At 39.0% G+C, this 14,326-nt stretch overlaps 1 protein-coding gene across 1 annotated transcript; it reads left to right on the plus strand.

Annotated features, from left to right (window-relative positions):
- Window positions 1–88: 88 nt before the first annotated feature.
- On the plus strand, window positions 89–5,523 carry LOC309703077 (uncharacterized protein; the record flags this gene model as incomplete). The annotated part of the gene is made up of 9 exons (XM_082527781.1): window positions 89–125; window positions 799–1,065; window positions 1,188–1,466; window positions 2,444–2,459; window positions 2,550–2,638; window positions 2,899–2,955; window positions 3,244–3,300; window positions 5,198–5,266; window positions 5,426–5,523. Coding segments are annotated over 9 exons (969 nt in total), but the record flags the coding sequence as incomplete, so codon positions are not given.
- Between the last annotated feature and the right edge of the window lie 8,803 nt (window positions 5,524–14,326).

Consider the following 14,326-nt stretch of genomic DNA (forward strand, 5'->3'; position numbering starts at 1 on the left):
CCTGAACAAAATCCACCTTTTTGAAATTCAATTTGCAGGTCAAAGTGGTGAATATCAGTGCTCTGGTCGCAGGAAGAATTCACATTAGACAAAGATCAGTAATACTGTCTCTGTAATTGTTTTAGGTAAATCTTTAATGAACATCACCACTACATATTTGTATGATTTCTTTGCAAATACTTATTTATTATAAATTACTGGACTTACATTACTGTATTTTACCTTTTTTACATTATAAGCAATGCTAAAATTGTGACAGACTCTGTAATCTACCATTACTAAAGGTGTGTGTTTTAATGTGTAATAATATCAATTACAGATAAAATTTCACTTAAAAGAGAGAGAAAAAAGAAACATCAGAAGCTTTACAGAAATTGTGCTGACTGAAATCAGACAGATGCCTCTTCAACCATCATTGTGTTTCCTTCAGCAGTGAATGTAACTGTATTAGTTTACATTCAGTGTGACTTTTTCAGGTCAACTGAAAAACTGTTACACTGCTGATTTAGAGATTTTTAAATTGAATAATTGTCACAGTAATCCCATATTGAGCCAGAGACTGAGAATATTTTTTCCAATTCCAGGCAGCATGGTCAAAACAGTTGTCAGCAATGTTGCCTCACAAGATGAAGGTTCTGGGTACTAGGGCCTTTCTGTGTGTAATTTGAATGGTGTCCCAATGTCTGCGTGGGTTGACCGTGAATTGTATAAGTAGAAGAGAGTGGATGGATGATTCTGTAATTGGAGAGAAAGAGAAAAAAAAAACCTGATTTAGTTTTTTCTGGTTTGGCGTAACAGCAGATAAACCCAAGACCACACTGACAGCAGCAACAACAATCATACCAGTAGGGGGCAGTGTGACACTGACCAGCTCTGTGCAGAGCTCTGATGGATGGAAATATGAGTGGTTCAGACGAACCCAAACAACCTCTGAAGGTAAAATCAGAGATCAACAAAACAGAGATATCAGAGTATCTGAAGGAGGAATCTACAGCTGCAGAGGAACAAGAGGAAACCCAGTTTACTACACTGGTATAAGTGATGATGTCACCATTGAGAAAACCTGTGAGTTCAGTCATTTAGTTTGAAATATACATTCACTCATGATTATCAAACGTACAATGTGAAGTTTTCTGTGTTGATTTCATGTTTCTGTTTGTATCTCAACTGTTAATATGTTTGAACAGTTTCCAATAAAGTTGTTGTAAAACAACAACCCAACTGGCCTCAGATATTCAGAGGTGAGACGATCACTCTGACATGTGAGGTGCAGGAAGGAGGTGAAACCACTGAGTGGGAGTATGAATGGAGAGGACCCAGGACACCCACACAGTGGACACACAATAATGATGTGACATTCAGAGTTTCTGAGTCCAGCAGTGGAGACTACATGTGTAAGAGTCGACGCAGAGATGACTCATATTCTTCAACAGAGTGGAGTGAAGCCTTCACATTGTCAGCATCAAGTAAGTCATGTTTGTTGTGTGATCTCCATTTGACAAATGTCATAATGGTCAGCACAGGATGAATTCAATGGTCTACAAAGCATGTTACATTGTTAGTCAGACAAAGAGCTGCAGCTGATAGTAGCCTCATTGTAGACAGTTTGTCACCACTTTGTGTCATGAACCTTCAGCTGGTATAGAGTTCTCTTCTCCTCAACCCTTACCGTTCTGCATATATGGCTGGTTTCTAGCCACATACATAAACAGCGATTAGGCAGAATGGTCCATCTCGACTACTGTACTCAAGGAGGCAGTGCAACTTGACAACTTTCACAAACCAGTGTGTGCTCCTATGTATTTTTAAGAGATTAATTCTAAGTCTAAAAGAACATATCATTTTGTAAGTGTATAGTGTATATTTCTAACTACAATATTCATTTTTCTATTAAACAAGCTCATAAAACAACTGTCTGTACATTTGACAAAGAGCTGTAATAAAGTGATTGTGTCAATAGCACAGGTTCTGATAGGTTGGTTTTAATTTGTGAAGTTAGGAGAACATGGACAGTCTCTGTGGAGCACTTGCGAGCTGGGTGTCTCAGCTTTCTTACTTGACACAATGGCAACACTGACTAACAAGTTAATTATTGTTAAAAAAAAAAAAGTCATTTTTGGCTGAAGTTGTGCCTCTTCCATTATTATTATCATGCCTTTTGAGCTGAACCATGACAGCATCTTATTAGAACCTGTAATTTATTACACACTCTGAAAACTCATCATTTCTCACTCCTTTGATCATTGGACTCATTTGTGGAGTTTTACTTTTTCTTCTTCTTCTGCTGTTGTATTACTTCAAATATTCAAGGGGTGAGACCATTATCCATCTAATATTAGACTGAATATGATGTAGTTATCCAGAACCACATATGAAGACTACATGTACTGTTACTGCACCAGTGACACAATACAATAAATCAATGCAATTGTCTTTTTTACAGATTCCTTCCTTATGAGGTTGGTTCAAATCTCCCCTCTCCCATTTTATCAAACTAGAATTACATCCTGTGTTTCTTTGAAGTTTTACTACATTATGTGTCCCACCAGAACTGGGAGCACAAATCAGAGCTCTGCAACGAACCACATGATCAACCAGGATGAATCTCAAAATGGTCAACATGCTCCTGCTCTCCCAGGTCAGCCTTATCCACAATAAGTTTTATTAATTTTGTTATGCATGTGACGTTCTGGCCAGTTTATTTAAAAGATGATCAAATCCAAATATAGAAATTTTAATCATTAATCTAACATTTAGTTGATTTGTATAGGTGAAGCTTGTCTCGATTAATCAGTCGAAGACCACGATGACACACAAAATGCTGAAGTATATGCAGTGAATTATACATGTGTAAACTGTGATTATGATCATTTATGTATAAATGTGTAACTCTTTTAGTTGAATCTGGAGATTTCACATATTCTTTGATTGAGCTTAAAAACTTCACTAAGGAAGGTAAGGATTTTATGTTATAAAAATATAACATACTGTAGTTTAGTGTTAGGGTGGAAGGATCCACTGACAGTGGCCCTGCTAACCAGGGAAGGAAGGAAGGTTGCACTGATCTGACACTTAAATGAACGATAAAAAGTTATCATAAAATCTTATTCTTTAGAGCAAGAAGCTCCAGCAGTCAGTTCATGTGATGGGTTTGGTGTTGACTGAAAGAAAATGTAAATGTCAAGAAAATTAAAGCACGTCATCATTTCTTTGGATCCTGATTATTTGTCCATCCTCTTTTAGATGGCAATGTGTTGTACGCACAGATCTCCCACAATGAAGCTAAAGCCAGAGTCAAAGGTGAGTAAAGTAGTACCTTATTTGTTTTGCTTTCTTATTGGGAAATTCAAAGAAAAAAAACAAAAACAATGAAAGCTTTGCAGTCATCAGTTTTAATGTCACCAGCAGTCACCCTTTTCTTCATTTGCAGGAAAATCAGCTCCTGCAGCAGCTGAGGAAACAGTTTATTCTGAAGTAAGACTAGCAGTTCTTGGTAATTGTACTTTTTCTGCAAAAATCAACTGAACGGAGGACAATGCAGAACTGATTTCTTCTGAATTTAACAAATCATCGGGAAAAAGAAAATGAGATGGAGATTGCACTGTTTTTGAAGTTTAAGAATATATAAAAGACTTGTGTGTTTTGTTTATTATTGTGTTATTGTCATATTATTTTCAAATGCATTACGAGGTACTTTGTTTCTGGCAGCTTGCAAAAAGCATGATTTATTGTCATTTCTTTCACTGAGTTCATGAAAGATGTCACATGATGTCATGAAGGTATCATAGTTTGACAGTGATTAACGTCGTATTTTAACACCAATAAAGTGATTAATAAGAGCTATTTTATACCTGCATATCCTGGCGTGTCCTGAAATTTTGACATAATAAAGCATCCTTCACCAGCACCTCCCTGCAATACTCTATACTATTTAATAGATGTAGTACTTTTAGAATTAATTTTCAATCAATTCAAACCTGCAAAGAAACAGTGATAAATATGTAGCCATGAATGCATATAAAGCAAGACCAAACTGTCACAATGCACGCCGAGAACCACGGCAGAAATGGCAAAAACATTTAACAGGGTTTATTGCAAACACACACTAGTATATTGCACAGGGAGACATAGAATATGCTAGGGTGTGGCATGGGTGGTGTGGTTACGAGGTTGTGTACCTAGACAGTGAAAGTGATTTACAGGCAGGCACGTCTGAAGGTTAACTGAGAAGAGAGGAAAATAGAGTTAGGATGGTGGCGAGGAGTAGGGAGGCTTGGAGGTGGTGAATATTACTGGTATTGTGCTTTCACCTCCTACGTCATTTCCTCTCTCACCGGAAGACCGCTGTGAGAATCAAGTTCTTTGATTGATTCTTCCATTGCCTTTAACATCATTCTTCCCACAATTCTAAAAGACAAGCTGGAGAATACATAAGTGGACCATCACCTCACTACATGGATACTGAACTACCTCACCGACCGACCACAGTATGTAAGAACTCAGGGCTGTGTGTCGGACAGGGTCGTCTGCAGTACGGAGGCCCCACAGGGAACGGTTCTGGGTACGTCTTGTACTTTGTGCCGTGACCAAAAAATTTCCCATGTGTGGGACTAATACGGAGCCCCGCAGGGGTCATGGGAGAAAAAAAAATTAAGACGGACTTTTGCGAGATCTCGCAAGACTAACTCGACTAAAAAAAAGACTAAAAAAAAAGAGCACAATGCTGACACAATACCCAAGTATGATTTGAAACAGAAGCTTAACGTTTCTATGGGGAGTAAATTACACAGGAGAGAGTGTTTGGGCTGCACCTGGCAGACATTGGTGTATTATCTGTTTCTCTCATGTTATTATAATAACTTATAGTCCAGTCCAGACTTATTCAGTCCAGTTTTTTAAATATGTTTCTCAACTACAGCAGATGTCCCCACTGCTGAAATCTCTTTGTTTCCTGTTCTGATGATCGTTGGACTAATTTCTGGAATTACACTGATTTTCCTCCTGCTCTTGTTGTATTGCTGCAAAAAGTTGAAAGGTGAGACTTTGTTTTTTTTCTTCTTCTGATATTAGATATTTTATTTTTTAAAATGACTAAATAAACAGATGCAGCATAGGGTCATGAATTGTGAACTGTTCACAAGAATGTATAATCCACAAGAACATAAAACAAACATATTGTTTATAATTTTTAATAAAGGTGCTGCTAATGAGCAGACGCTCAATCGGGATGAAGATCAGCAGCAAGTGTACTCCTCTCTTCTTCATGGTTAGTTTTTCATGTAGTTTCAAAATTTCTGATGCTATTTGCAACAAGACTGTACTTATTACATCTGCTGCAGCTTTTAATATAAATGTTATTTGCAAGAACATTTGTGTTTAAATTAGTATCACAGACATGAGGTGACTGATTTTCTCTGACCTGCAGGTGATCGTTGTGTCTATGAGACAGTCAGAAGGTGTGAAAACACTGAAAATGGTAAAGTTTACACTTTCATTAATATAGAGCTTGTGGAAGCTGGATGATGATACAAAAACTGTGTTTAACATGAAAGTCAATAAGATTATTATTTCATGTCCAGCAGAAGGTGATTACACCAATGTCACATCTGGGATTCTCAAAGTCATTAACAAGACAAGTGGGTGCACAAAATGTGAGATTTGAAATGCAAAATATACATTGGTAATTATTCTCACTGATAATAAATGCATTTGTGGACAAAACAGAGGGAGTTTGTTTTGAAATGCTTTCATTTGATCACCTCAACAGGGCAACGTGGTGACCCAGAGGAGAGCTCTGACTACAATGATGTCAATCCAAATTCAGCCACAGCTCTAAAATCTTAACAGCAGCGCTGTTTTTTTCGCTCTCTTTTTCTCTTTAAAGTCTTTTAAAAACTTGAAGTCACTTTTAGTGAAAAGGAGATTTTGAATTCAAAGATCCTGATAGTCTGAGTTTATGTTTCTTTCAAATATATACCATAGATCAGTTTTTTGTAGCTGTTACATGCTGAATAAATGTGTCAGACTTGTGAAACAGAGTTAAATGAACAAAAAAACAACAACAAAAGAAAAAAAGTCCAAATGGCAAAATCTAGACTTTTAGCCATAAAAGTAAACATGTACAAATAGTAAAATAGGACATAGAACTTTTAGCACAAATGTGTATTTTCATTTCATATGTATGTATCAATGAAATTGTTGGAAAGGCTGTCAACTGTGTGGGAGATCCCCCTTGTGGCGAGAGACCACCGTTGCACTATTGAGCATATGGTATATGGTCCAGAGCACAGAGTTTTAACTAACATATAGTAAGAGCCACCTTGCAGACTAACTCAGCAGTGGATGTCTATGCATGGTGTGAGTTTTGTGTGTCACTAAAGAACTGTGAGTAGACATTGAGCCCTGCCTTTCCAGGCAGGACAGAAATACTGTTAATTTGGGTTCTTAGTGTCATCTTAGTGGTTGATTGACCCAGCCACAAAAATCCATTTAATGGAAAAAAAAACAAAAAACAAAAACCAAGACTCCACAAGAACCACCTGCAGATCACCCTGTGTGATTCTCCACTTTCCAAAAGACAATCTTGTGCAGCACTTCATCCATGTCATGAGAAGTGACACTGCGAGACTTCCTATTCAGGCAAACATCAGATGTCTTGTATGACTGTTTAAAAGAACTAGTCCAGGACCAGGTTAATCCTGCAGTGTAAATAACTGCACATACTCTTTCTCCTGTCATTTTGTTTGATTTCTTATAAATATTCAAATTTTATTGTAAATGTTTTTAATCATCTTTTTAAAAGGTTCAAAATGAGTTTTAGGTCATTTTTTTCATGACAGCTCTTTTATAATAATCTCTCTCATAATATTTAAACATGTGTCGAAATTGTCCATCACTGTATATCATCCAGTATCACACAATCCTGCTGCCAATCTCTCACTCCACACTCGCCTGTGTTTTGGGCCACAACTCATCCCTAAACCACAGTTAGAACTTCATCGTTTCTGAGCTGAAAATCACAGCTCAGAGCTGTCGGTGCTGATTCTCATTCCCTCCTCTTGACACTCTGTGGCAAATCGCCTCAGTATGAGCTGGAGTCCACCATCTTATGAAGCGAGGAGGGAAGTAAGCACAACTGTATTTCACTAGTAACTGTACGTAATCAGATTTCCATGGCAACTCAGCCTTGAGTCTTGTGTTGCTTCCTTTATTTGATCTGTGATACGTATACCTCTAATTCTGTAAGACACATTCAAGTCTATAAACAGCTGCTGTGTTTGCAGCTGTGCTCTGCTATGCAAAAATGTAGCTGTGTAACTGAGTTTCATCATCTGAATTTACTTCATCTGATCTCACTGAAAACAGTTTGTACAAGAGTGAAATGTTTGTAAATGTCATTAATCAGATTTTTGTCATTGAGTTTCTTTCTGTTTTTGAAACTAAATGATTATCTCCTGAAGTTTGAACAGACTGTCATTATAAAGTTAGACAATCTTAGCAACATTACTGAGTAACTGAATACTGCAAAACAATTTCATTATTTATTAATACAGTAGTTACGAATACTTGTAAGAAAACAGAGAGGAGCTGAGAGAGGACTTCATCTTGTCTCACAGTCACTTCTGGTTAAGGACACCATTTCCTTTTTAACTTGTGCGCGCTTACTTCCTGTGAGTGAACTTATGACCAAACTAAAATTTCACCATAAGGTAAAGATATGTTAAAGGAGTCTGCATTAGTTTAATGAGATACTTTGAATTAGTGACACTCTGCTTTGTTGATTACAATGTAAAAGTATTTTTAGTTAATCATTTCACTTCTGTGAAAGTGCATGGATTACCAACACCTGCTGTGAACATTTACATGAACATCAGTAAGTATGAAGTTTGTGTTCATCAGCTGATACGGGGCTTCACACCAAATGTATTCAATGTATATTTGAAGCAGTGTATAGATTTTGTGCATCAGTCTTTAGTGTATCATCATCTCGTTGCAAAGGAGCAGCAGCAAACTCAGTGACTACATCTGTGACAGGAAGGAAACAGTAACAGTTCATTGGTCCTCATTTATGCAGCTACTGCAGTTTAAATCCATTTGAATGCTGTATGCATGTAGTGTTTATGAGGGTAGTTATCATTGGTGATAAAGCTCCTTATATGCATATAGTGTATAAACTCAAAATGCACATTTCACTTAAAAATGAAGATGTGAAAATGTGAACAAATCAACTTGTTAGAGATATTCATCTCCTGTTGAAAACCCCCCAAAAAGGAAATAAGTCTTCTCATCAGATATTGATGCTTCTTTCCTGTGTGACAAAAAATAGGAGACAGATGTTTGTTTGTTGTTTGTTAATTCCCAATTAAACTGTTTTATTGCTAACTACATTGCTGTCTGTATTATTGCTGAAGTCCTAAATAATACCTTTAAAGTGTTTGTGCTAATAACATCGTGTACAGTCAGACAGGCATGGAGAACAGCACTGACTGGGAGGCTTTGAATAGATCACATAGTTCAATGCAACATATGAGACTTTAAGAATGCACAAGCATCTACTTAAAATCTATTTAATTTATCATCTGTGATGTGATTATGTACAATTCCAATGTATTTTGTTCATCTCCCTTAAATAAACAGGCAGCCTTAAAGTATGAAATATTCATGTACAAATACACATAAATGTGTGAACTGTCTCAGTGGCTGATTGTGCCCCACAGGCCTCAGTGTGAGCTTGAAGACATTTATAATGTTTAAGCAGTTTAATGTGTCGGTGCTGACGATAAACACATTTTGAATGAAAGCCGGGGAACTTTGGTAGCACAGAAACAAGTGGCTATTCTTTGTGACCATATAGATCGCTCCCTCATATTACCATTATTTCACCCAAAGGCACCAAGTTAATACTCAAATAAGCTGCAGCAATACACACAAATATAAACAGTACTTGGTGACATCTTTGCTTTTAGCCTCTAACCCTCTGGGGTCCAGGGTATAACTGGCCGTTTTTGACTCGTTTTGATTTAGCCTCTATATTTCACCTTTAAAAACTGTTTATCTTGCCAATCTGTTATTTTCTCATTTTGACAAACTGTATCAGCACAAGTTATCTAAATTCAGACAAAATGTAAAATACGAGTAGAAAGTGATATTTCTGACTGTAAAAACCACAAGCATGTTTAAGGAATCATTTTCATAACTTGAAATGCAAATACAAATTGTACATTATTGTACATACAATTGTACATAGTTTGTGTCCACTCTAAGACAGAGGAGAACAGCACAGGGATAAACCTGCAGGTCTGACAGCGGGGCCCTATTTCAGGAAGTCGGTTTAGAAAACTCAGAGTGAAAAACGATACTCAGGGTTGAGTAACCCCGAACTGTCCAACTCAGAATATTCGGTTTCAGAAAGGCTGATAACAATTAGTTTGATTGATTGATTGATTGAATCTTTATTTTGAACATGTTGAAAAAGTATAAAAAAAATAGAATTAAAAGAAACAAATGAACAAAGCAAACAAAAGGAAAACGAGCAACCACAACTCCAAATAACGTCGATGTTCAAAAAGGAGCAGGAAGAAGCGTAAGCTTATTTAATCCCACCCCTTTTCCACTATCTAGTATCAATAGACTACAGAAATACCTCCTTGCGTTCAGTCAACGCGGAGTTGCTTTAACCCCAAGTTAAGCGCGTGCACGAGGATACATAAAGCCCTGATTAGTGGAGCACAGATTAAGCGAGTCACCATGGAGACGGAGGGAAAGAAGGTGCGGTCAATGTATTTTACAGCGCTTGAGGCCGAAATTCTGATGGCAGCATATGCCGATAACATGCAAATTTTGCGGGAAAAAAGTAACACAGCCTCAGCTGCAAAAGAAAGGAAGCATGCATGGCAAAACATAGCCGACAGAGTCAATGCGTGAGTGTTAATTTAAACATTGATCTAGGGATTTCCACCCATTTAACACGTTATTTTATTATATTTTATTTTTTATTTTATACATTTTATTTTATGATGTGATGTGAGCGCAGGTGCAACCCAACAGGCCCCAAACGTTCCTGGCAGCAAGTAAAAATGAAATATAAAAATATAGTCCAAACAAGTAAGGTGTAATTGTATTATGAGCCATAGCGCTTGGTCTGTTTGTCCAATGTAAATCAATTGCAGTTAGAGGCTACATTAATTTCCCCTCTGTAAGCACTTATTGAAATTATCTGAGCACATTACAAGTACATATTTGCTTACTCTGTATGCTCAAATGTGACCCGTTATAGCCAACAGAAAAAAAAGCGGAGGCCCGAAAAACAGGTGGGGGTCCTCCACCACCACCACTCACAGAGGCTGAGCAGTTGGCTTCCACATTTGTGATAATGTTGGCAGCATCACATATGATCTTCACAGTGCAGAGAACACAAATTAGCATCCATTACTATAATGAAATAATTTGTTAGTTTGAAATGCTACAGGGAACTATGTACCTGTACATTAATGCTGTGGAAAGACTTCCTGTTCACATAGTCTCCTTCATTTACTGAAGGAGCAATGATTGGAATGTGAGTGCCATCTATACAGCCAATCACGCCTGGGAACCGTGAGAATAAATGTAACATTTAAGTAGTAGTTCAAATATCACCACATCATGAATTAAGTTTCGTTCATCCTGATACCTGCAATTTTGTGGAATCCCTCTTTGATAAATCTTGTGGGTCTATGACCGGGGAACACCACAAACGAGTACAGGAGACGTTTCAGTGCAACTGTAACATTCCTGACTGCCCGACAGACGGTAGCCTTGGAAACGTGCTCAGCGTCACCAATATTATACAGAAAGCTCCCGTTTGCAAAAATCCGAAGTGCAATACAAATAATATGTACAGAACTGAAAGAATGTCCGCGATGTGTCACATGAGCAATATTAGGCCTGAGGATGTTATTCAAATAAATTATAGATTGTGCTGAAAAACGGTGACGTTCACACAGAAAATCATCAGGAAATGATAAAATGTCCGAACGCGCTCTAATCACTCTCTCCCGGCGGAGAGCTCTGCGGAGAATTTGGGCTTCAACATCTACTGGCTCTTCAAGGAAGGGGCATGCCATGTCTGACACTTCCTACAGTCAGGTTTCCGACAAAGAGGCGGAGACAGTCAGGGTTAGTTGAAGTAAACCTGCTAGGGGGCAGGTTAGCTTCACGGAGTGTGTCGTCATAGTAACTCACTCAGGATTAATCTAAACTCGCTTTGTGAAACCGAAAACCCAGAGTTTTCGTTAACTCAGGGTATACTTACTCAGAGTTTGCACTAAACCGGCTTCCTGAAATAGGGCCCAGGGGCCCGTTCTTCGTACGTCGCTTACTACATCCAAGATCAAATGACACATCCAAGATCAAATCATCGCGCTAACCGTGAGCTCGCTAATCCGGTTCCCCGAACACACCTGCTGTTGACGATTACTACAGCTGGACGCAGGAATGTGACATCACTGGGTGTCGTAAAAGGGGCTACGCATCGATAGTAGAAACATTGATCGGCAACCCGCTGATTGGTCGGCGAAAATGTCCAAGGGGCGTGCTCGGTATTTTCCGGCAGCAGAGCAAGAACTCATGAGTGAGGGATTTCAGGAGTTTCAGAGTTTAATTAAAACGCAAGAGAACACTGCAAAGGCTGCAAAAGCAAGGAGAGAGGGCTGGCAGAAAGTTGCTGACAAATCAAACTCGTAGGTAATTTAATAATAATAATAATAATGGATTGGGTTTATATAGCGCTTTCCAAGGCACCCAAAGCGCTTTACGATACCACTATTCATTCACTCCCACATTCACACACTGGTGGAGGCAGCTACGGTTGTAGCCAGGCTGCCATATCGCGCCATCGGCCCCTCTGGCCAACACCAGTAGGCGGTAGGGTAGATCTATCATATGACACTATATTGTCCAATATCATATGGCATTATATTATATTATAATATGTTATATTATATCCCCTTTCACATTAGAGCCACAACAGGACCCACAAGAACATGGGAACAAGTAAAAGTGGAATACAGGAGTATTCTACAGAATGGTAATATTTATCTCTTAGATTGCTTTGCGTCTCTTGGCAAGGTAATACTGGCCTGTAATACTCTGTTAGTTTGTTCATAACAGCAACCAAGAAAAGGGCAGAGGAAAAAAAGACAGGTGGTGGTCCTGCACCCCCTCGTCAACAAGTTGGTTAAGTAAATAATACCCTCACGGGAATATCGATATCTCGCTATGAGCACACTGTCGCGCTGAGCTAAAGGATCCTGTCTGTCCCGCAATATACGCTGAATTCTGAGGACTCTCCTTATCAATCTTGCACCTTCCGCAATGGGTTGGTCGCGTATACGGACAGGACATGGCTGCGACAGGCTTCCCAAATCCACCTTCGCTTTTATAGCCGTGGTCTCTCATCTTGATTACACGAAGTAATTTACAATTACTACTCTGAAATATGAATTACATCTGTAATAATCACATACATGTAATAGAATGTTAATAGTACATTTCCCTTTTTTAGGAAATGACCTGTATGTATCTGTGTGACATCAATAAAAGGATCAAGTGCTGCATTATCTTTAGTTACATTGATAATATTTATTTATGGTGAAACAGTGGAAAAATATCGCTGTTGCTTTCGTATAAATGAAGCGGACATACCTGCGTGGCCGCGATCTAATCCTGTTTACATAAAGTAAACCTGCTCCCGAGCAGGTTTACGCTTACGGCTCTGTTGCTATGACAGCAAGTCCCGGATGAGCTTCGGGGAACCGACTGATCCAGGATCACGCGAAATCGTCAACAATCTAATCCGGCTAACCTACTTAGCGAGGTACGAAGAACGGGCCCCAGGTGTGTCACTCAGTGTTTACACTGCAATCTGCTTTTGGTGGCAACTGTGACATTCACTAGTAGAACTCACACACAAAACAAAACAACGACTACACCACTACACTTGAGACTCCAAACACGGTAAACGTCACGTATCTCTCACGTATCAAAACTCTCTCTCTCTCTTTCGCTCACTCGCTCTCTCTCGCCGGTCACTCCTAAACAAACAAATGCCACATGCTGCCATATCATTTTTTGATTGGTCGACATGGTACATTTTTTCCACCAATAGGGAAGGAGTTTTTTTTTTTTCACTCACAAGCAAAGCCTGTTCGCTAGCGCTCTCCTTAGAAAACACAGTTTTTACCGTTTCTTCCCAGATTAAACGCCACTGTTTTATTCAGAAAAAAACAAAAAACATCGGTTTTACGTGTCCTATCAACACAATTTAAAAACTGGTAAATGGTTTGAAGTCCGCACGTTAAACCCAAGTTGAAATGGAGACGGTTAATCAGAAAGCTTTAAGTTGGCTAGTTACAGGCAAAAAAGTATTTAGTCAGCCACCGATTGTGCAAGTTCCCCCACTTAAAATGATGACAGAGGTCAGTAATTTGCACCAGAGGTACACTTCAACTGTGAGAGACAGAATGTGAAAAAAGAAATCCATGAATTCACATGGTAGGATTTGTAAAGAATTTATTCGTAAATTAGGGTGGAAAATAAGTATTCGGTCACCTCAAACAAGAAAAATCTCTGGCTCCCACAGACCTGTAACGTCTTCTGTAAGAAGCTTTTCTGTCCCCCACTCGTTACCTGTATGAATGGCACCTGTTTGAACTCATCATCTGTATAAAAGACACCCGTCCACAGCCTCAAACAGTCAGACTCCAAACTCCGCCATGGCCAAGACCAAAGAGCTTTCGAAGGACACCAGGAAAAGTATTGTAGACCTGCACCAGACTGGGAAGAGTGAATCTACAATAGGCAAGCAGCTTGGTGTGAAAAAATCAACTGTGGGAGCAATCATCAGAAAATGGAAGACATACAAGACCACTGATAATCTCCCTCGATCTGGAGCTCCACGCAAGATCTCATCCCGTGGGGTCAAAATGATCATGAGAACGGTGAGCAAAGATCCCAGAACCACACGGGGGGACCTGGTGAATGACCTGCAGAGAGCTGGGACCACAGTAACAAAGGTCACCATCAGTAACACACTACAACGGCAGGGAATCAAATCCCGCAGTGCCAGACGTGTTCCGCTGCTGAAGCCAGTGCATGTCCAGGCCCGTCTGAAGTTTGCCAGAGAGCACATGGATGATACAGCAGAGGATTGGGAGAATGTCATGTGGTCAGATGAAACCAAAGTAGAACTTTTTGGTATAAACTCAACTCGTCGTGTTTGGAGGAAGAAGAATACTGAGTTGCGTCCCAAGAACACCATACCTACTGTGAAGCATGGGGGTGGAAACAT

This window comes from Aulonocara stuartgranti (assembly GCF_965226115.1).
Source record: "Aulonocara stuartgranti genome assembly, chromosome: 3".
In the NCBI taxonomy this organism is placed as follows: domain Eukaryota; kingdom Metazoa; phylum Chordata; class Actinopteri; order Cichliformes; family Cichlidae; genus Aulonocara; species Aulonocara stuartgranti.